Genomic DNA, 24,467 nt, shown 5'->3' with positions numbered 1-24,467 from the left:
GTGTATGTTGTACCAAAGGAAATGTGATCTAATATGTACTGGTGGGGTGGAGGGAGTATGTCTTTAACATAACTGATATTTCTGTATGTAGATGGTAATATTTGGGGGAAAGCACTATGTACGTGTAAGAAATTATAAAGAATCCTGTGTTTTTAAATAAAATATCATAAGATTTTTTTAATTACTAGAACATGCAAGGGCATTTGAATTTTCTAATTAATTGAAATGTTTTACCAAACCAAGGTTGATTAAAAGGGGAAAGAAACTGCCTTTTTTAAGAGGCAAATCTTTCTAAAGTGCATTGATGCTTCGTTCTACATTACTGAGCACAGTGTATTGTACTTAATTCTTTCTTTGAAAAGTAGGGATATTACAAGCCTCAGGGCATATTTCCTTAGTGAATTGTTCTCAAATGTAGTTATCACAGATGAGCTGAAAATAGACTGACTGTAGGACATAACTCAGCATCTTTAGAACTCTTCAGATGAGCTTATTTGCTTTTAAATTATTTTCTTCTGAACAAATTTTTAGGACAACTAATTGTGGACACTAGTTCATTTGGTTTTGTTTCACTACATTTGAGCAGATTATCAGAGGTTAAAAGAAAATAATGTGATAATAATAATAATGTGATATTATTAATGAATGGATATTTTTATTAATAAAATAAATTTTAAGCAATTTAAGTTTTAAACAAATGCTGATAGGTGTAACCATTTTGAGCTTTCTTCAATTTAGTATTTATAGGGGTAGCTAGCTTAAGTGGAGAATTTAAGACCTTTTTCTTTTTTGGGACCTTTTTTTTTTTTTTTAAGATTTATTTATTTATTCATACAGAACTGGGGTACAGGCCGGAGGTGTGGAAGGTGAGAGGATTCACCAGAGACAGAGCGGGAAGCAGAGCAGGCAGATCGACGAAGTACACTGCTGAGGGGAGCAGCGGGCAGGTCAGGAGAGGTCTGCCACGCCATGTGGTCGCCTCCTGGGCAGGCGGAATCTAACTCATGCGGAAGTGGTTTTAGTTTCTTAGTGCAGTGCTTTAGCCCGCTGCGCCACCAGGGAGGGCCCACTGGGAACCTTTTTAAGGTTTAATAAAAGTTGGCATATGTTGAGATGGGAACAATGAGCATTTAAAGTTGAATTCATTTTTTTCTGTATATATAACATCTATCTAGAATTAGCATCAATTTCAATTTGTTTAATGAAATATGGGTGTCAAGTAGTTGCTTTTATCTTGGAACCTAAAAGAGCATAATGCATTATTTAGTAGGTTGAAATGAGTTCAGACCAAATCTCTTTTAAATGTTAATTTAATTTCTTTTGATATATATCTGAGAGTTAGATGGAAGAATGTGTAGCAAATAGCAGAGGATCCATTTTTAGGAAATTAAGAAACACTTCCTCAGCAACTTAAAATTTATGTTATCAAATTACTCTTCAGTCTACTTACTGTGATTGTGAACATATTCCCAGTATAGAAAAATACAAACAATTTACTTAAAGCAAAGTGTAGAAATGACCCAACACCTCTGCAGATTGAGTGGTTCACCAGACTGTCCTCACCCTTCAGAATTATGAACATAATATGAGTGTGGAACCTATTTCTAATTCATAAAACTAGTAAAATTATTAATAAAAATATATGCTTTTGGAATTGCTGGAGTTGACTGATACACAGGTGAAATAATACCCAAGAAAAGTCAGGAATTAACAACAGTTTCCTTTCCCTTCTGGCTTTTCTGTTGAAAGAGAACCTCCCCAAAAGGAAATTCTCAGGCCCTTTATGCTGAATCCTTTTTTAGATTTTGAGAGTTGAAGGTCACCTTTTTATTGTGGTTATATAAGTTTATTGAATTAGTTTCCTAATATGGCTCTATATTTGTTAATCCCGGAGCACATGAAACAGTTTGTGAATACATTAGCAACCTTATGGTACCTCAGAGTTTTGCAACTGCTATTCAAATAGGCCAGATCCAGACTTACCTTGGATTTCTATTGTGAGGGGAAATCCATTACCTTTTCCATTTCATTATAGTGTAACATTATCAAATTACTCTTTCAAAATAATAAATAGTTCTTTCAGATACTAGGGACTTCCAAATATATATGGAAAATAATTTGATCAGCTACTGAGATTTTTCTGATTTATAGAGCATATTGTGTGCTCACGCAGACATATATTTTCTATTTGATCATCACAAAAAATCCTGCAAAGTCAGGGAGGCAGTTATTAGTACCATTGCCACACTTCAGATTAGAGAACAATAAATTCATTGCCAAGGGTCACACAAGAATGGGAAGTGTCATTTCTAGGTCTCAAACCCTGGGTTTCCACATGTCATGTTATACCAACACAGACTCCAACTCACTAACCTACTAACCACATATATATAAATCCACGTTACCAGACAGACTGGGCTAGATTAACACAAGACAGCTTGGAGTTGACAAGTGAAATAATACCCAAGAAAAGTCAGGAATTAGCAACAGTTTCCTTTCCCTTCTGGCTTTTCTGTTGAAAGAGAGCCTCCCCAAAAGGAAATGTAATAAAATAAGCGTAATCTAGACAGTGAGACCTGAGGCTAGCAGGGTCCAGTCACTGACTCCAAAATCTGAGTCTCCACTAGTTGGAATGGTGCCCAACCTGACAGCTCTCATGTGCATTACAGTAGAAGTATGAGTACAGATTTATGGAGATTAAAAAGAGGGAAACTAGCTTTATTTAAAACCTTTAGACATTATTATCTTAATACTGGCATAAGACCATCAACCCTTTTTCTCTTATAGTACAGTCCTTGAAAATTACTTTTATTAATTTTATTAATGATTGATATAATTTGATATTTTTCAGTCATGTATATTTAAACAAAATTATATCATCTTTTCTAAATTCATATCCTCAAAAACTTGCCTTAAGCTTCCAGATTACTTTTGCTACTTTCAGCCTTACAGTGCGTTTATGTGTTTAATTTACTTTCATAATAAACTTCTGTGTAGTAAAACAAACAAAAAACCTTCAGACATTATAGGAATCCTAATTCATTTAAAGTCCTCATGGAGATCATCTCATGGAAATGTCTTTATACAGAACAGTCCAGACTATTCCTTGTATATGTATCAATTATATATGTGTATATACCTGTACTGAGAAAAAAATATGACCAATGTACTATCTAACTGAAATCTAAAATGCTTATAACTTATTAATAAACTTATTATTTGGGGATAAATAACTTCCTAGATCATTCAGATTTTGAAATTGAAAAAAAAAGGGTTTTCATCAGTCTCTTCAAGATGTTACAAATATAATTTGAAAGCATGTAGCTAAAACATCAATTCCCTTTGAAAAGTCCCCACTCATCTCGGCACTGGCTGTCTACTTCAGACAGTCTTCATTTCGATTTCTTTTGAGCAATTATCCCTGAAAGGCCGGTGATGGTCCTTGACAAGATAGCCTCATAGTGGCCAATTGTGGGCACCTGGATTCAGAATTTCTAGTTTCCAGTATCTATGAAGTCCTTCTGATCAGGCTGGAAGTCACTAAAGGAAAGAGCCAAGAGGGCTTACAACAACCCCATTACTGAATTTTCTTTGGGTTTTTGTAAACAGTTTACTGAAGTATATAAGACAACTTTAAAGGTAATTTATTTACGACATGAAATTATTTTCTCCCAGTTCTTGAGGCTAGAAGTCTGAGATCAAAATGTCAGTGTAGGTAGCTTAGCTATTTTTCTTCCCATGTCCTGATATGGTCTTGCTCTATGTCCCAATTGCCACTTCTTAACCCATCATGCTGGATTAGGGCTTGCCCTCATGATCTCATTTTACTTAGTCTCTTTAATAAGACCTTATCTGTAAATACAGTCACAACTAAAGGGCTGAGAGTTAGGCTTTAGCATATGAATTCAGGAGCACACGTCTCAGTGTATAACAATTACTAATGCCAACTCATTAAAAACTGATTTCCCAATATCTACTGGCGGCTACATTCAGCCTTTCATTCTTGCTTCTGATCCTTAGTTTCTGTGCCTTATTAGTCCTTTTTGATTTAGATCATCCCAACCCTGGCCTTTGCTTGTTAGCCACCAAATTCATTGCTCATTGATAAGCCTTCTTACCCATCTGTGACTTTTCTCTGCCTCTGTTGCTGTTATTGAAATCCCTTTACATTTTTCACATCATTTTTTGTTTTCCTGTTACCCCCTCTTATGTTTCCCATAATTTCTAACTCAAGTTCACTGCAGTGTTTTCTATAATAACTAAGAACAGAAAGCAACCCAAATGTCAATCAGTAGTTGAATGGATAAATTTTAGTAAATTCAAGTGATGAAATATTGTACAGTGATGAGAATATAAGAAGTGCTGCTACTTAGCCTATCCATGAATCTCAACAACATAATATTGCATATTTGCCTCTTACCTCATGAAAAAAATTAGGCTAAAATCCATAGTAATCACTCACAGTCACTATTAATTGAGAGGATGCTGTATGCCAAGCATTGTGAATATGATTTCATGGATACTATCTTATTCAAGTTTATGAAATGGGGGTTATATTTCTATCTTATTTTCAGGTAAGCGAGAAGCTTAGAGAAAAGAATTTATAGTAGACAGCCTGGGATTAAAACTCGTGTGTTCTGACTTCAGTCCCCATCCTGTTTGACAGCATGCATGTGGTTAACCCACTCCCACCAACCTTGGAAAGTGAACTGGTACCATTAGCTGGTAATTTCTTTATCCACAGCTAGCCACACACAGATAGGGGCTAACAGCTCCAAGGTACCTGCATACATCCCCTAAGTCATCTCTACAAGGTGGAAAAGACTATTCACTTCCTTGCAAGAGCAAGAGGCATTAGAGAAGAGCCAAGCCACACATTGCCCAGGACCCCTATAGGACAATTTAGAAAAACACAAATGCGAGGGTCTGCTCCAGAACTTTCAATTAGGAAATTCCAAAGCCTCAGCTTTTCACTCATTGCTGTTTTAGGGAAGTCAGGCAGATATTTCAAAGAGAATATCTTAGCTATAGAACTCCTTGGCTAGTAGCTTGTGAATTCAACCTAGTTTTTGTAATTTGCTTTCCCTAAGTTATAGCAACAAAACTGGGCCATTTGGTAAGTGGGGAACAAGTTAGCAAAAAACACTTGTATCTGCCAGAAAATACAGAAAAACACGAAAAGTCTACCAGTCAGGCTCAAAAACCACAATTCTTGTTCATAAGTTAATAGGTTTTGCCTGAAACATTCATAAAGAGGATAAATTCTAATTCACTAGTTAATAGTTATCTTCTGAAATGAAAATAGATATAATGTAATTGTTATGACCTGGGGATAAATTTGATGTCTCTAATTCAATAATATGATAGCAGTATACTTATGAACTCTTTTCATCTATTTAAAAAAGAAAGGGATTCAATCCTTTCTCTCTAGATAATAACCTTCAGCATTCAAAGACCTCCAGTTTGGCAAGGAGATGAAATTCTTTCTTGTGACTTGCCTTTTGACTCGGTATATATATTTTAACCTGCTAGGGGAAAGAGGTAGGGGATGCAGCTAATCACCAGTAGGTAAAAGAATTACACCAGCAATCATAGTACAAGTAAACTTCTTCATGGTCTTGGCTACATAGGAAATTTTCCCCTTTATATTTATTTTGGAAAACTTTTCACACAGAAATGTAAAAGGCAGGAATTATAAACACCAAATTCCTGTACATGATTCCGTTAGGCCAGCCTAGGCAGCGCAAGGTGGGGGATGAGCAGCCCCCCTGAACTTACAGCCTACTGTGAGTGTCCAGGAGGAGGCGGATGTCATGGCAACAGGACTCCACCCACATTCTTGATTGGGCAGATTGGGGGTCTCTGGCTTTCACTTCCTTCCTATGTGCATTTCGCCTTGGTTGTTCTGAGCTTCAATCCTCCCCACTCTACTACCCTTTGGTATAAATTCTCTCCCTACTCTCCCTTGGCGGGGCCCCTCCTCCCTTGGAGTGCGATCCAGGAACTGGCCCTAATAAACCTTTCTTCGTTAAGACCTTACGAATATAGACACCTCTCAAGGAACCTTCAACACTGTAAGAGAAGCCAGCTTCAACCCTGTAAGACAAGTGATCTTCAGCATCCTAAGACCCCACACAACTCACCAACGTGGCTATTTCCATACACTTAAACGCCAGGCCTTAAGATCCCTTCTTTTTATTCCTCCCAGGAAGAGGCCAGGTCTCACAAACCCCTGAAACTAAAATACCTTTGATCAGCCGTAGTCTAGGCAACCACCCAAGCTGCTGATGAGTGATTCTCAGGATGCTTTACTTTCTCTTGAGGGCCAGGACATCTATTCATGTGTGCAACTAAGATAGAAGCAGTCTGCAGTGCTTTTATTTAATAAGCCATTTTTTGAAGAGAAAAAAAAAATGACAAACTAACCTTTGAACTGTGTATTTTAATCATTTTCCTTTTTCTTTAAGATAGCCTTCCAAAAGTGTTTTGCAGATCATCTCAGATATTTAACAAGGAAATGAAAATAACAACTGTCGCCTTTTTGGTTGTATATTTCACACAATCATCAAAGCCCCTTCAAATACAAATAATGAATTTGAGGTTTATCATTACAGAAAAAGAAATCTTAACATTTAATCCTACATTTTCTTCTTAACTATCAAATCTGTATTATTTGTATCATGTTCAACATAAGGACAAAGTCAAAAACAAAATTTGTATCATGTTCAATATAAGGACAAAAGTCAAAAACAAATCTTTAAGCCAGACTACTGTAAGTGGCAAATATTGCTGACAGGAACAGGAAAGCTCAACATTACCTTAATAGGTTCCAAATAATTAAGTCATATTAGTCAAAGTATGTTTAATAGTAAGATGTTATAGATAAAGGAGAACTGATTGTTGTTACCTTGACCATTTATCAAGAATTTGCTGCAAATAAAGTAAATAAGCTCATTGAGATAACAAATGTTTAACTCAAAAGAATAAACAGATGATAAATTGTGCACAAATGAACCTTGTTAATTAAAATAAGTCTTATCTGTCCTTCAGAGCAGATTTTAAGTATCTTTACTTGGCAACACTTTATTAATTTTAATTGTTTTATTAATTGTTTTATTAAAGAAATGAAACAATTTCACTTCTTTAAATGTCTGATGGAGGCTTTTTATCTTACTCAAATCACTTTCATTCAAAAACTGGCAATCTTAGGTGATTTCAACATCTTCAGTTATTTAGAAAAGGTATCCAATACTTGTATTTATTAAGTAAACTTGAATGTCCATTACTATACCAAATACAGGGAAATGGTTCAAAAAAATAAATACAATTTTTGCTCATGAGATATTTTCATTGATGAGATACAAAGTACATTTTACAAAATGAAGGATTACCACGAGAGAAGCTTAATCTGCATGCACAACTCAGGAATTAGAGGTGTTGAACTTTTCTGTTCCTTAAGTGACCCTCCTGTGTCACTAGAAAAAAGTGAGGAGTGGTGTGAAACCAATTTCTAAAAGTGGAAACAAATGTCAACTCCACTTCTCAAAAGAGCTTTTAGATAGTCAGGAACATACCCTGAGGCAGGAGAAATGAACTGTTTAAGCCTGTTGTCTCATTGGTGAGGTTTATATATGTAGATATATATAAAATCAATAATAATAATAAATGTATAATATAATAAAATAATATGTATATACTTATACATATATATTTAAGATTTATTTATTTATACATACAGAACTGGGGTACAGGGATGATGAGAGGTTCACCAGAGACAGAGTGGGGAGCAGAACAGGCAGATCGTCAAAATATACTGTTAAGGGGAACATTGGGTGGGTCAGCAGAGGTCTGCCACGCCATGTGGGTCACCTCTGGGGTGGGTGGGAATATAACTCATGTTGAAGTGGCTTTAGCTTCTCAGTGCTCTGCTTTAACTTGTTGCACCACAGGGGAGGGCCCAGCACAGTTATATTTTAAGAATCCATCACTTTTATACCCCAGGTTTTCTGACTGGGGACAGGATGCTGTAGGTTTTCTGGGGTATTTGAAGAACTACAAGATGAAAATCTATGATTGGACAGCCAATAAAATTTGTGAACACTGTTATGAGAAGCTCCCTGAATCCTAACAAAGGGTAAGAGCAGCACTGGCAAGGGGCTGTTGAGGCAGTAGCTGCTTCAGTGCAGAGGTGAGGCCAGCAACCAACCATAGAGTGACACTCAAAGGAGACAGTAGAAATAGGGGCAACACCAAGTCCTCAAGGACATCATACTGAGAAAACATTAACCCATAGTTAACCTACAGTGGACACAGTACATGGGCCCTTGATACTTTGAAGGACCCGTACTTTGAAGGTCATAAAAATGTTTTAATATCTCTCTAAAATCAAAACCCTAAAATAACTATAATAAGGAATGTATGTTAACAGACCTGGGCTGTGTTATATTTATTTTTGAGCAATGTGTTTATAAAATATAATGTTTAATTTTTATTTTATGATGCAAGGGAACTTGAAGAGGTGCTGATGTCACTCTAAACCAATGAAAGTCATAATGTCACCCTGAACCAATGAAAGTCATAATGTCATCCTGGACCAATCATTTAGGCTGAGGATATTAAATATGCATGTGATGGGTTAATAACCCCAAACACTTTAATTGGGGAAAGTTTTAAGTTAAAGACTCTAGAGACTGTTATCCACCACCACCACACACATAGAAATACACACATGACTGCAACTGAGGTCATAGGCTTTATGCAATGTAATTAGGGTCCTGCCTCATTCATCTCAGAAGTGTGTAGCTGAGAAACATTGCAAGAGGGGACAAAAGATCATAAGGGAGAAGGTCATGGAGGGTCAACTGGAAGTCCTCTTTTTCATGCACTGTGTCATTATTTTAAATAGAAAGGCACAAATTTAGTTATTGCAACTTAACTACCCTTCTTAACAAGTGAAAAATAAAATCTCATTATTTCCAGGTACAAACAAAACAGTGAATTCATTGTGAATTCCACATACAAATTTCTAGTGAAGAGAGAATTTGTCCAAGTTTCCCAATTCACATCTAGATCTTTGCTTACTTAAAGGCATTAATATTTAGAAATACAATTAACCAGTTTGGTTATCCAAAATTAGTTCTATTTGTACCACCTTTAAAACATGCTATTTGGTAGCAGGATGAAGAATGAGTTAAATGTAAACAGTATGGTCTGAATTCTATCCTATGTTGGAGAATCTGCAGGAATACACTTACTGGGGAAAGGATACAATATGGTAGGCAGGGGCTGCCAGTATTCAGAGGCTATGAGAAACATTGCTCTGACATTTCTTATGCTGGGAATTTATAGAGAGCCTGACACTTAGCATGACATTTACCTTCCCTAGTAAAAAGGTTATCTGTCCTCTGCACTAAGAGACAAGAACAGCCATCAGAAATTAGCCTTTTGTGGTCAATTTCCTGCAAAAGCATTGAAGCTTATGGTTCAAAATTTGAGATATATAATTTTTTAACATATGAAAAATTGAGTATAATTTAATTTCAAAACTTGCTAAAATGATAAAGATTGCAGGTACTTGTTTACATGTATGTATATACAAAGAAAAATGTTCAGAACATTCATACTTGTAAGTCTGTTGGTAATTGTCTATATGTAAAACATTCATCCTATCTATACAATATTATACAGTAAAATTCAGTAATCTTTCATTCTTCCTGAAAAAAACAATTCAATCTCCAATAGTGTAAATATAAAATTTAAGGGGAAATATATGAAAATGTCAGAATTGTTATTTTTATTTTCTTATTTCTATCCTTTTTTTTTCGATTTTGGCAATAGTACATATAGTTTTTTATAATCATAAAGGAGTGATAATTTTTAATTCACATATTTGACAATTTTCAGTTTGTAGATGTCTCTACATTGTAGTCTTCCCCCACCCTAATTTAATACATCTCCATTTTATCTGTTGAAAATCTCTGATAAATAGACTTTGGAATATAATTGATAAGGAATAAAAGAGTAATTTTTAAATACAAACTCCAAAGAAACAGTAATAGAACCTACTACTAGAAAATTGCTTGTAAGTGAACAATTTAAATATGGAATTACAGGCCCTCCCTGGTGGCGGAGCGGGTTAAAGCACAGCACAAAGAAGCTTAAGCCAATTCCGTATGAGTTCCATCCCGCCTGCCCCGGAGAAGAGCCACGTGGCGCGGCAGACCTCTCCTGACCCGCCGGCTGCTCCCCTCAGCAGTGTACTTAGTAGATCTGCCTGTTCTGCTCCCTGTTCTGTCTCTGGTGAATCCTCTCACCCTCCGCATCTCTGGCCTGTACCCCAGTTCTGTACAAATAAATAAATAAATCTTTTTTTAAAAAAAATATGGAATTACATACTTAAAGTATTTCATGCACCCAAAGTGGATCTTAGGAAGAGTTCTAGTAAAGATGGTAATCAGTATCATGAGTTAGCATTAGATGAAAATCAGAGAGATGTTAAAGTTTATAAACCCAGTAGTGCATACAGACTAAAAAAGTAAGTATATGTGAAATGGTTATGTCAGTTTTCCATGAATACAAAAGAAACAAAAGCATTTTGTTAGAGATATGCTTGTAAGAGCAGTTATGGGTGGTTAATTCTTATGGAACATGGCAGACTGACGGAGATACTTCTCATCATGGTTTGTTGACATCCAGACTGCGTGTTTTTCCGGAAAGGTGACTGCTGCCCCACCCATTAAAGATATCGTAGGAAATCTGCTCTTATGCTATCAGTGAAGCAGTAAACTGCTGCAGTTTGGGAAAACCCCCAGCCTCACCGCAGCCAGATTAAGTGAGTTGTTGAGGGAGAGAAAGGGCACAGCAGAGCTGCGCAAGGGGTAATCTAGCAATGGGGTAGATCTCCATGCCGCCTCGACTCTTAAGCCACGTCTTGGCCATCACACCCTCTCTGAGTCTCAATGCCCCCAACAATTTAGCAAAAATAAAATCTTCCCCCATAGAGTTCTCATGAGGTCAAGTAAAACCTGCGAAACACCTGGAGTCCCCAAGACAGTAGCTTCTCCTATAATCCAGTTCCTTTTCTTGTGAAAGAAAATGTGGACTCAGCACTTCCTCAGCTGAAGACATCAGGTAACCTCACATCCAGGTATCCAGCCTGAGTGGATCCTGGGACTGCAATACTTAGCCCTCTATTTCTTATTTTCTGTGTTGGGAGAAAAAAAAGAGTGGTATCTGAAATCGGGTTTTTAAATAAATATCACTTGCCATGCTCCCTGCATTTATTTCCCTCATGGTCTTATTGTAGAAGTTAGTAAAAAGAAATTATTCTCAAGATTTCTTATTGGTTAGAAAAGCTATCATTTTCTACATTGCATTGGTGATAAACACAGGGAAATATCAAAGAACTTTCTACAGCAAAGTGCCAAGAAAAATAGAAATGTCCCTTTATGTAGATTTTGCTTTCCAAACAGTCAAAAATATCTTAAGAAACTTAACAAAGAAAAGGGGGGAGGAGTGATTTTGAAGTATTGTTTGAAAAGAAACAGACTGAAATCATTGTTGGAGGATGTCAGGATGTGATAATCAACTTGTAAAGCTTCACCATTCTGTTGTTGCTAAGCATGACATGGAAATACAAGACTCAGTATAATCTAAATCCATTTATATCCTTGAGTGTATACTTAGTATTACTTCTTTTCAGCTAACTTCTTGATGCTTCAAAAAATAAGAGAATGAGACTGACCCTTCAGTATGGTTACATTTAGAAAATTGAGCTTGTATTATTATTGTGTTTGTAGTTCTTAGTGTTTTAAACCACTAGCTTCAAAAGAAGCAAAAATGCACAGTTGTGTTACTATAAGCCCTGCAGAACCTCTGATAAGCAAAGTTGTATCATTTTACAAATTGCCAAATCAATTATCAGCCAGATTCTGAATTCTAGAAGCATTATACCACAAGATAAATGGAGTAGTCAGAAATAACACAGCTTGATTTGAAGATAGCAGGTGGAGATGGCAATCCTATCTGGGGGAAGCTTGTTTTGATATATGAATGTTTGCCAGGTCTGGCGGTGGTTTTAGATATTCTCTGCAACCTTGGAGCTATTATTGTGGCAGACCTTCCTGTTATGTTGTCGGACTGTACCAAACTTGTAAAACAGCGAGGTTCATGGGGTAATATCTCGAAAGCCAAAAGGCTATAGAGAAAAAGTTGTTAGCAGGCACTAACACGGGTATCATGACTCTTTTCAGGTAGTAGGTGTAACCTTGAAGAAAAAGTGGCACTGTCTTCAAAAAAGTGACCTGACCCTGGCTTTGGTGGGTTTTTCTGCAAGAAATAAAAAGCACCGCATGTGTTTATTATACATCCTTTCTAGCTGACCACTGCTTTATTCTAGAGTTCAGCATGAAAGGACTAATTTTTGTTTTGTTTTTATTTTGTTTTAGTGAAATGGCATGTCCGTTGCTAATTTCTAGCTATTCTAGTTGCACATGTGAAAAATATCTATCTGTAGTTTATGGATTGGTAGCATTTCAAATAAATGGTATTTTGAAATATTAACTTGAAATTTTTTGAGATGCTTATCAATTGACTTTTTTTCTTAGCCCAAGAAAAGAGTGAATTGTTTTTCTTTTTAATTATACCTTGTAACATTAGATTTGTTCTTTTAAATATATTAGGAATTTACCTATAAGCATGCCACTTTGTTTATTGCTATATTATTAGAACTTCTTGGAGCATGTAAATAATTCTTCACAAGCAATTTTGCTCTTTTGAAAAACACAAACTGCAAAGGTATTTGTTAAACCATATGTAGTCTGTAAATGAGTGTAGGTTCTAAAGGTATACTAAGTTCATAAAATGTGATGTTCCATCCAAATATTTTTGTATTTTGAAAAAGTTAAATAGTTTAATAGGCCATAATAAATCTTTTTCTAGAATTCAGAATTGCATCATCTCTAATTTAAGAAGTTCACATTGCTTTATTAGAGAAAAAAAAACCTGGAATAATTATACACCCCAATTTGTTATGCAGTAAATCATTGTTTCATTTTATTCTTCCAAAAGTCATTTACAGTAAGGATTGTGGCATAAACTTTTCAGACACATATGAACACTACAACTGTTACAACTGCTGAATAAAATCTCTAGTAGTTGATATGGCATCTTAGAAATAACACATTTTCTTCTTTAATGATAATTCTTAAGTCAAAACAAACCAAGGAAAGAAATGTTCAGCATTGTAAAGAAATTTTTAAACTTTTAAGATCTAGGAACTATTCAAAATTTTTTCTTGGTTATCATAAATAAAAACTGCCACTTGTTACATTGTAGAAAGGAAATAACTGAGATAACTGTTTGCTTCCTAAAGTAAACCTACATTTCAAATACTTAAAACCTGATGCAGACCAGAGATAATAATATAATTTTATGCCTTTTTAAGTTGCTTAGAAATTATCAAGACTTTTATTATCCTCTGGAGTTAATATTGACCTTAGCTTCTAATTCCCTTTCAGACAGTGGATCCCTGTATGTCCATTTTTGTTTCTTTGTGGTATCTCTGTGTCCTATATTTGTATTTTAGATAGATTTGCAACACAGATATTCACATGTGTTCTTAGTCTAAAATTACTTTCTCCAGGGAGATTCCACCCAAAGACCTGAGAACATGGAAGGTTGTTATCTTTTTTAAGTGTTTAAAATTATTTAATTTTTACATAGTATGAGATGTTTCTAACTGGGTTGGGTAGGTGGCTTTTTTTTGTTTGTTGTTTTGTCCATTATGACATTCTCTACCCTTGCAAACAAAAATCTGGTATATCTAAATGACAAAAAGTCAATCCACCTCTTTATAGCCCATAATTATGGCTTTATGCAACCAAAAATGTAAGGTTAGCTGCATATATTTCAGTGCCTCCGTTATTAATCATCATTCATTTACATCTGAATTTATGGGATTCTCCAGTTAAAAGATATTTCTAAAATTCTATTAAAAATTCTTTGGCCTCACACATTGGGAGATGTAAATATTTTTTTCACAAGGTCACACTCCACAAAATAAACAAGTTGGTGAATTCCTGGGATGTTAGGCCACTGAAAATTTTTTGAGATTTTTGTGATACATCTTGTTTTGTCCCAATCCAAATCCACTCAAAAATGACAGAAGTCGGTGAACAACCAACAAAAGCCCTTTATGGGAGACTTGATCCTACTGCAGACTCCTCACTGTCATTTAAAGCATTTAGATTCCAGAGTGAAAATCTGTAAATCAACACAGAAATCCAGTGTTTTAAAATCAATACTATAAAATTTATGTTGTCATGTAAATTGCCTTAAAATATCTGATACATATAAAATACTATGTTAAAATTAAATATAATATGTCAGATGTAAAAGTGAAAAAGTAGCTAAAAGTTCACAAATGATCTTTTTTCAGATTTTGTGTGTTTTCTCCTCAGCCAAAAGCCTCAAGATGCACTTGCAACAGCCTACCTCTTCATTTATGTTGGACTGCTCTTTAAACATTAGAATATCTTGTAATAAATAATAAGTTAAAGATTTCTCCTGACACGAGTCATTGTTGATTTCACTGTTATAGGGAAAAGGCTCTAGGGCGGCAGATAAGGCTGTTGCCATGGTGATGAAGGAGATACCGAGGGAGGAGTCTGCTGAAGAAAAGCCCCTCCTAACTATGACATCACAGGTGGGCAGACCCGTAGGGTTTCTGTAGGAAGCTGACATATGTTAATATATCAGACATTGCGATTTTTAACTAGCAAAAAAAAACAACAAAAAGAAAACATCAACTGGAACCAACTGTTACAAAAGCAATTTCAACGAAAGAATTATATAATATAAAGTGAAAACCAAAATTGCTAAAAAAAAAAAAAAGGAAAATTCCATCATTTAGTTATTTATTCATGGATATTAATTCTCATTACTCAACTTTAGTTTTAAAAAATGTGCGTGCAAGTAAAACCATGTTGCTTCCTTATAAAGGAGTCTTGTTAACTACTTTGAGAAAGAAATCAGAAACTAATGATACATTTGAAAAATAGCAACCAAAAAAATCAAATTCCTATGAATAAATACAAGTTATATTGTATACATATGTCAGTTTACCAGTAGAATATCTAAATTTTCTTCAATGTTAAATATATTTATGTTGTGATTATGCATACTACATATATGTGTATACATATTTATGTGGATAACTAATTTACAGGAATGAGCCAGAAGTCCCTGCATTCCCATGCAGAAAATGGCATTTGTGACCCCTTTTATATTAGAGAACTTGACAACAAAAAAATCATCTCTATTATATGCACATGAGGGCCATTTTCAGCATTTATTGTAAGTATAGAAAAAGTTTGCATTTGTATGCAAAGACACGCTTAGACTCTGAATCCTGTATGTCCTCAGGGACTTTTGAAACACCCTGTAAAATCCACATAAATATGTATAATATACTCATCACCACTCTTGTGGAACTCAGTTTTAAATTCTTAAATGAAAAATATTTTTACTTGCATTTATCTTATAATTTAGATTAGTTTGTTATCTTCAACATTTCATTTTTTTCTGTAATGCAATAGTAAATGCAGTGATTCAGTTCCGATTATATGAACATGTCTAGAATTAGAAAAATGTCCATTTACAGTCCTCATGAAAGGCATTTACATCAAAACCAAAATTATGACAACTTATTTTTAGAATATCATCATACCACATCCCCAGCTGCTGCCAACATGTGTGGTTTTATTTTATTCTACACATTATGTTGTAAGTAACAAAAATTATAACAACATATAACATCAAAATTGAATAATAAAAGAAGTGATTAAAGATTCTCAGGACTTACAGATAAATTTTATACTGAGTTTTTATCCTTATAGAAGAAAAGGGTTTTCTTCCCAATAACCTAGCAGTAGTTGGGGGGAAACTGTTATTTGCCAAGCTCATCATTCTTTACCTATTTTACATAGTTAGAAGATATAGTTTTACACTGATCACTTGCCGATTGTAGAGGCCATGTCCAAAATGTTCAGTCCTCAGAGGAATGTCATAGGAGATGAGAACTACTCAGAGTTCTCAGCTATTGGCTGAGCAATATTTATCAGTAGATAAGAACCACCTGAATTTGCAATCAGCCAAGTTGCATTAAAACATATTTTCTGAGATCACAATTTAGAATACGTTCCAATTCCCAAAAGTTTTGTTCCCTCAGATGATGCATTGCTATGTGCTATATCAAATCCTTGCAAATGTCCAAATTTGCCACTATACCCTAATTTTAAATTTAAATTTTAATGCAAATTAATATTTTTGGTTATTTTTTTAATTTAGAAAAGATATTGTGATGATCACTCCTATTCAGAATATTTGTGTGTACAAAGATCCTTTTTAACTCCCTTTCTAATGTTGCATTAACTGTTTTTGAGGTACTAGTTGCAATTTTATGCATGAAGATTATAGAATGCTTTCCTTGATGCATCATATTCTTGTTGCATACTGGCTAGTTTATGAATCAGCAAACAGCGTTCTGATTCATAAAATATAATGCACCTGTTGTCTTGGTAATTTTATGGAATTAATTCAGTGACAGCTGTGATACAATTATTGCTCAGTCAAATGCAGTCTCATTAGTTGATATACTTTTTCCACTGTACACAAGTGGCTTCTTCCCTGCTATGCACCAGTGGCGTGCACAAGCCAAAAAGCAGCAGAATGATCTGAAAAAGTGAGTACTTCTCATGGCAACCACAGCATCCAGTCCGTGTACCATACATCTCTACTTGTGATCCTGTGTGAATGTATTAGTGTCTTGAAACATGTTTGTCCCAGTGTCTTCTCTAAAGCCCCTTATGACATAGTGCTACATACTGCTGGCTACATCGACTCATCTTCATCACTGGTATGTCAGTGCCAGCTACTCATTCATAAATGCCAAGTATGTTTGAAGCTAACTGCTGCTCTCTCAATAATGTCTCTGGAACAATCAGAATTGATAAAGTACAGAATAAGCCCTTGTACCACAGAGTCCATAACTTGTTTAACAACTGTTTATTCAATAGACTGTAAATGTAAAATAGCTTATATTCAAGCGTTGTTTGTACTATGGAATTATTATGATCACTTTTAGAGGAATTTAGCCAAACATACTCCAGTGAACTCATTAGAATACATTGAACAAAGTGAATAAAGGAGAAGAGCTGGACAGGTGACCTCAACTCAGCATTGCTGGACCCTGGAGAATTGCTCTTTTTGTGAAACATAGCTATTAATTTTGTATTACAAACAATATGCCAAGCAGTTCACAAAAGCTCAAGTTCATGCTGTCCTGAACTAACAATTAAAACAATCAGTATGGAAACAAATGTGCACTGATGAAAAATTTGAAGGGGGGAAAAATAAGTGAATCATCAAGACTTTGAGGAAAAATGTTTCTCTAGACCTGTGCTGTTCAATAAAGAAGCCAGTAGCCACTTTGTGGATATCTCATATTAAGATATGTTGTGAGTATAAAATGCACTCCAGATTTTGAAGACTTCATCCCAAAACTAATATAAATCATTGCATTAAAAAATTTATATTGCTTACATGTTAAAATGATAATACTTTGGGTATACTGAACTAAAGAAAATGTATTCTTCAGATTATTTTCACCTGTTTCTTTTTGCTTTTTTCAAGTGGCTACTAGAAAAATCAGAATTGTGAGGCATGTATATTTCTATTGGACAGCACTGCTCTAAATGATAGTACTGTAAATAATCCAATTTGAGATAGAAAAGAAAACTATGTGCCCATAGTTTATGTCATGGAAAAAAATATGTATTACTTTTTATGAGAATGAAATGATTTTTATAAAATTTTACTCTCATAAGGAATCTTGAATAATTTTCATTTTACAACATTTCCTGGTAATGTTTTTTAAAATGCAAAGTACATGACATTCATTTTTGCTATAGAGCACAGTGTGTTAAAATAAAGTGTTCCTGACCTTTTCTTTTCTAGGGACATTTTTTTTTAAAACAAACTCAGCCTTTGTTTTTCTACTCACTCCCACCCCTCATACCTCAATATTGATTTATTTTTGTGTCTATAAAGATAGAAAGTATAATATCCTTGATTAGGAAAACATTCTCAATTCCACATTCTAAATATGGCCTCATTTGGGCTTCTCTTGCTAACTTGAAACAATTGCCTTAATTATGTTTCCCTGCCTGCATTAGTGTTCGTACTACTCAAACTAAGTAAATGGTAATAACTGTTCATTTCTCTATGACTAGATTTACATGTCATAAGTCTAAGTATTCTGCCAAGAAAATATTTGTAGTAAGTTGTTTGACATTTAGACCCAGTCAGAGAGTTGAAAGTTATCACTAGGTTGTCTTGTACAAGAAGATTCCTTGAAACCCATGTATAGAAATGGATCCAGATCCATTCACTGGGAACTGGGGCAGAATCATTAGTAATACTGGCTCGTAAGACACGACTTTGTCTGCTGTTATGATAATCATGACAAAGTCTTTAAGAGCTGACTACAGAAGGGATGGAAAATAATGAATAACTTAGTTGTCTTGTCTTTTCAATGTTTTGACCCAGTTATTTAGTTACGCTACTAATGAGTCCCTCCCATTATGGTCACTGTTTCAGTGAGTATCACACAAATCTCTAAACTTGGAGAGAACTAATAAAGTCATAAACAAATAGTTCAGTTACAAAATTATGAACAAATGCTGACTTCACAAATGACATATACTTTTAATCAATAGTGTCACAATTAGTAATTTTCAAAATGCAAAGATTTATCCACTAAAAGCATGTTGGCATTATTATTTATATAGGTACAAGACAACCTTAAATTTTTCTAAATTTTAAGTGATGCAAAAGATATGGCTTGTTATTATAATTTTTTGTTAATCAACTTCATAAATTTAATATATTAAATGTATAACTTTTTAGCTTCAATTTTTTTAACTTTTAAAATTATTCTTTAAGTACTAAGTGCTTAAAATGAAAACTATTTTAGTTTAAACTAAATTAACAGTTTGTGATCAATAATCTAAAATACAAAATTATGAAATAATTTGTTACTATTCTTTACAGACCTTGTTTTATGATCCAAAATATGTCTTGATTTGAAGTTAAATCTTAGGCATATGTTATCACAGCCTTTACTTCTATATTTTAACGACATACATAACCAATATTTTGTTCAAAGATAAAAAGACTTAATACAAAAAGTAAGCTGTATACACACACACTGGAGCTTATGAAACAGGCAGTATTTAAAAGCAAAATATTCTCCTTTCACGTTAGATAAACATTCCTCTGAGTTTAGATCACATAATAATTTAATTTTTAATACTGAAATTAGAGAACATCAAGTTAAATTAAGGCAAATTTATTTTTAAATATAAAGTTTAGGAAGACAATCACTCACTAGAGCTGGATAGCAGCACCTATATTTAGTCAACATGAAACACAGCATTGGTATAAAATAAGAAGAAATGTGTCCTTGTGGTGGCAAAAATATTAACCACATTAATTGACCAGTCTAAGTCATAAGTATATGGAAGGCATTTGATTGACAATTTCATTCACAATCTATGACTACAAGAAAGGTATAAAAACTCAATGTCTACTCAATTCTGATGGACAAGAAGCTCTTACGCTCAAGTTTGCACCTGTCTTCGAACTTCTGCTATTTCCTTTTGTTTCCATCTCCATTAACCATTGAAGTTTTCTTCTTAAAATCTTCAAGTTAGAAATGTAATTAAAATCACTGCATGAGAGAGTAGCATTAGTTCCTGAAGTGTCACTGGCCTCCCACGTGAATTAGCCCACATCCAAATGTTGGGTGGCAAGGGGAGGCCTATGCCCTGCTTCCAGAATATTCATTAGGCAATCATTCTTTGCATCTTGACTTCTTGGTAGAAATCTTCCTTTAGGTACCATTAGATTTCAAACACTTAAAGGATGTGACATCATGGGAAGATGGACTTAGATGTATAGTTTGAAATAGAAATCTATCAGGAAATAGGTAGACATTTCAGAGGACCTCCAGTCTCTTGGTGAACTGCTCAACCTATAAAATAGAGGATAGCCGTGAAATCATTTTTTGTGTGTGCAATTCTACATTCAATTTAGACTGCATGACATCAGTCAACATTTATTTAACTGCTACAGGGAATACAAAAATGTATTGGATTACATAAGGTCTTTGCTGCCAAGGACATCCCAGTAGGGAGGAAGAAAGCAGGTAAAACTAAGGTTATAAAACTGGGTGAGCCTGCCACTGTAAGGGCTCTGTAAGAAAGCACTGCTGCCTGGCTCTGAAGATGGTCCCCACATAATGTGTCACAGATTAGGGTCCTGGAAGAGATAAGAATCTGTGCCCCTTAGATAGGCTTTGGAGAATACAACAGATTTTAAATGTCAACAGATTGAGACAAAGTCTTAAACACTATGAAGTAAGCTATTTTATGTAAATTATGATCATTTGTTAAGACCAAAATGCAATCAGCCTAACTCAGTTATATTTTTTTCAAAAAGAAAAACTTTACATTCACCTTTTATTACTTTTATAACATCAATGCATTCTGTACTAAAATAAACAAAATGAGGTAAGTTAATAAGGTATTTTCAAACTGAAGAAAGTAATTCTAAGAGAAAACCAAAGTACCATGTCCTATCAGTGAATAAGGAATACAATAAGTGGCATTTAAATCTGTAAGTGAAACTTAGGGGAACTGTTTAAAGGGTTCAGTTCAGCTCACAATTTTCTTTTATGGACTAAAATATTTATTCTCAAGTCACCATAGGAAAACCATAAATTTGCTTGAAAGTGAGGAGGAGGTTATGGGAAAAGCTATTCTTAGCTCTACAAATAAAAATAAAGTGGGACTTAGTTTGGCTAAAGTAATGATTTCTAAATGCATTCAACTAAAGATCATAGATCAAAATTGCACTGTTTGAGATAGATATTTTTATATCTTTCAGTTTCTGCAAAATTACTGTCCTATGTGGGTGCCATTTACTGAGCCTCTCTTATATGAAGGACTCTATTTGAGGTTTTGAAGGATATAAATATGAGTAAGACACAGCCTCTGACCTCACAGCTTATAAGATTTCTTCATGATATATCCTGTTTCATCTTCCATATCTCAATCAAAACCAAAAACTTTCAGGTACTAAATTACCTTTCCATGTTCTCTGAAATCTGGCCTTCATCTTCTTCACCCCTGAGCCCTGTCACTCACCTCTGCCCCAAGTCCCACAACTAAATTGTGTTCCCACCTAAAAATCTCTGGCTGAGAACACAATTTGTTATTTCCTCTTTGATTTGTGCCTATGGAAGAAAGCACAGTTCAAGTATGGGAGCTGGGCAGTCATAGAAGTTCCTTCAGTCCCTTCAGAAAGAGGTCAAGAAGGAGACAGCAGTGTGGGAGATACACAGACTTCATTAAGTAGGGGTTTAGGAGAAGAATGTAGAGGCCGTTTCTTAATCTTGGGGTCTCTCTAAACAAATTCCTCTTTGGTGCGTCTTTCTTCCTGAAGTGAGAAAATCTGAGAATTCTCAGGTGCTTTCTAAAAATTGAGTAGGAGGTTTGAATGAGGAAACTACAAGAAAATTAAAAACATAAAACCTATTATCTTTGATTAAGCAACTTCCCTACAAGGACAAATCTCAGTGAACAACATCTTTTTCTTTGTTTTTCCATTTGGATAATTATGTGAACAAAGATCTTACTTTCTAGAATTCTGTTACCAAATTGAGACTATAATTGTTCAGCATTTCTACCTAAAATTATCTGCAGAAATTTAACGAAATCCTGGTCTTCATAACTATAGGTAATTTAGATCTATTCCACACAGCTTAAGACATATTTATACTTTGAAAGTTGTGATTTTTATTGATTGTATTTTGTCTTTGTTCTTTATACATTTTAGACAATAGTGCAATAAAACCTAAAACCAGAGACGGTCATCAGGACACACTATGTTTTAACTGTGAAGCTATTACAAGAATTCCATGAGTTTACTATGTGGGACTATATTTGATAGTGACCTTCATCATCCATAAATGTTTATAGCACAGAACCCAGATATCATTTAACAGCCCTGAGATTGCCACCGACTGTAGGTGAGCATTGTTATTAAGTCAGGGGCAGGTGCGTTCATTACACTAAGCACACATAATAAAAGGGCAAATTCTTCCAAGAAATACACATTAATGTATGGATTCTTTGGCAACTACTGCATTTATAGTTTTTACATGATCTACTACTACAATACAAGATGAAGATCCGAAAAAATAACATTTCAGAATAACTCACAAAATCACTGATGTTCAGCCATGTCTTCATTTTCTAGTATATTACATTCTACACCAGAGCTCTCAACTACATCTCTAGATAATAAAATTGGCTTTTATGCCAGGAAACAGCATAAATCACTCCTGAAATCAAATAGGCCATGGCATGTGCAAAAAATTTTCAAATGGCAGCTCTTCTGCTTGCCTGTGACTATACAGGTGCCTCTCCATTTCTTTCTCATTTTCCTAATAAACCTGTCCTTTTAAAATGTAAAAGAAAAAAATTCAGATGTACTTTATCCCAGAAACATGGAAGGCTCAGAGTCCCTCAACATTCAAGCATATTTCAATACAAATAAGAGGAGGACTGTTTCAAATTCAAAAAACAAAAAACAAAAGAACAGTAAGTTTCTCTCACTGGTTAAAGGAGCATCCTTTTGAAAAGGTTCAGGCCAAAACAGACTTTGAATAATTTGATTCCTAGAAAAATCTGTGAGCTTTTATACATAATGAGAGTAAATCCTAATAATAACTAAAGACATTTCTTTCACCATAATTTAAACGCTAAAAAAAAAGTGCACTCTCAATGCTTGTACCTGTAATAATGCCCTCAAATTCATACACATGAAACTAATATTACCAACTCTATGTCAAAACCTTCACTTCCAGTAAACAGCTGAGATTTATCCATGTTTAAACAATAGCATGAACATGTAAAAGTATCAAATGTACCTCTTGGTTTTTAGTTCCTGAATGATCACTAAATGTTCCACATTTCTCCTTCAGTAACAATGGAATTTCATTTGTCTTCCCATATTTACCATCATTTAGGTCTCTTGCCATCTTCCATAACTAAATTATTGATATAATACCATTGGCACCGTGCCTGGGAAACAATGACATGAAAGTGAGCAGAGTTATATAAAATAATTTGATTTGGTAGTGCTCCAAAGCACTTCATTTATTAGTTTATATATCTCTTAAAATACAGCCCTGTAAAAATCTATCTAAAAATATCTATTTAAAAATCTAGAGATTTTCAAGCACATCGTTGTCTTTTAACAAGTAGAAAACCAAATGACTATGTCCATTTTATGAAAGATCAGTTTAAAGACTCCTGAAAAACTTAGTTAATTTAGGCATTGACAACTGTGCATCATATATTTTCCTTAACCATAGAAACAGAATTTGAGGAATTCTAGCTTCAAAGAGGCACAGAATAGCTAAAAGTAAATAGTTGACCATAACTGTTAATTAGTGACTACTAAAAATCATGCTGAAAGATTTTTGCTATTAGAGAACTAACCAATGTAGGGAAAAAAAATTATAGAAATTATGTATATGTGCTCATAAGTACATCTACTGTATTTCTACATAATTACTCTCTAGTTCTTTTTTTTTTCAAAATAATTTTTATTATGAATTTCAAAAACATTCCAAAGAAATATAAGGAAAGAAATATGTCTATAGATGCCTTGAGCTTTTTAGAAAAGGGAGAAAAGGAAAGGGCTTATCCACACACACCAATCTGTTTGTGTTTAGTTACAGTATTACACTGGCCAGTCTTAAGCAGACCTATCACTTCAGAGTCTGAAGCCACTGCTCCAGATCACAATAGGAGCTTTTTGTCCATGTGAAGAGCAGGATTGGCTCTTCGAAACTGTGATTAAATAGTTGTCATTTTCAACATATTGAAATTAGAGACTAATTCTGAAACTGTTCTAGGAGAAGGAAAAAAAGCTTAAGCTTTATAAATTGAAGTTGGCTGCATCACAAATCTGTTGACAGTGCTAAAAGGCTCATTTCCCATCCCTTGGTATTTTTTTTCCCCCTTTCTTGCCCCTATCCTATTATTTATTGATTTATTTACTTTTTTGGTAGGCTTGCTCTTCTCATTTTGTTGCAAGGCTGCATTAGAACTCATCTGATTGTGCAGTTTAACAAAGCCTCTGACACCTGTATTCATTTGTCCTCAGCTGGTGAATGAACAGCAAGAAAGCAGACCCCTCCTGAGCCCCTCCATCGATGACTTTCTCTGTGAAACCAAATCGGAGGCAATAGCAAGGCCAGTAACGTCCAACACAGCCGGTAATTCTTTCACTTTTAACTGATCTGCAAGTAGTGCTAATTTCCACTCTAGTAAAAC

At 34.5% G+C, this 24,467-nt stretch overlaps 1 protein-coding gene across 7 annotated transcripts in view; it reads left to right on the top strand.

Annotated features, from left to right (window-relative positions):
* The window catches only part of PEX5L (peroxisomal biogenesis factor 5-like), a 227,819-nt gene that overhangs the window by 119,819 nt on the left and 83,533 nt on the right, over positions 1-24,467 (top strand). For 3 of the 7 annotated variants that reach the window (XM_004674999.2, XM_004675001.2, XM_004674995.2), the window contains 2 exons: positions 14,600-14,704; positions 24,298-24,409. In XM_004674999.2, coding sequence (XP_004675056.1) covers positions 14,600-14,704; positions 24,298-24,409 — 217 coding nt within the window. Of the gene's footprint in view, positions 1-12,251; positions 12,318-14,599; positions 14,705-24,297; positions 24,410-24,467 lie in introns of all 7 variants that reach the window. The other 4 variants (XM_004674997.2, XM_004675006.2, XM_012732295.1 and 1 more) reach the window with 3 other exon arrangements.

Source organism: Condylura cristata, unplaced genomic scaffold (genome assembly GCF_000260355.1).
Source record: "Condylura cristata isolate star-nosed mole 26May11 unplaced genomic scaffold, ConCri1.0 scaffold00003, whole genome shotgun sequence".
NCBI lineage: Eukaryota > Metazoa > Chordata > Mammalia > Eulipotyphla > Talpidae > Condylura > Condylura cristata.
The sequence above is the reverse complement of the archived record's forward strand: the minus strand, read 5'-3'. Positions and strand labels throughout refer to the sequence as shown.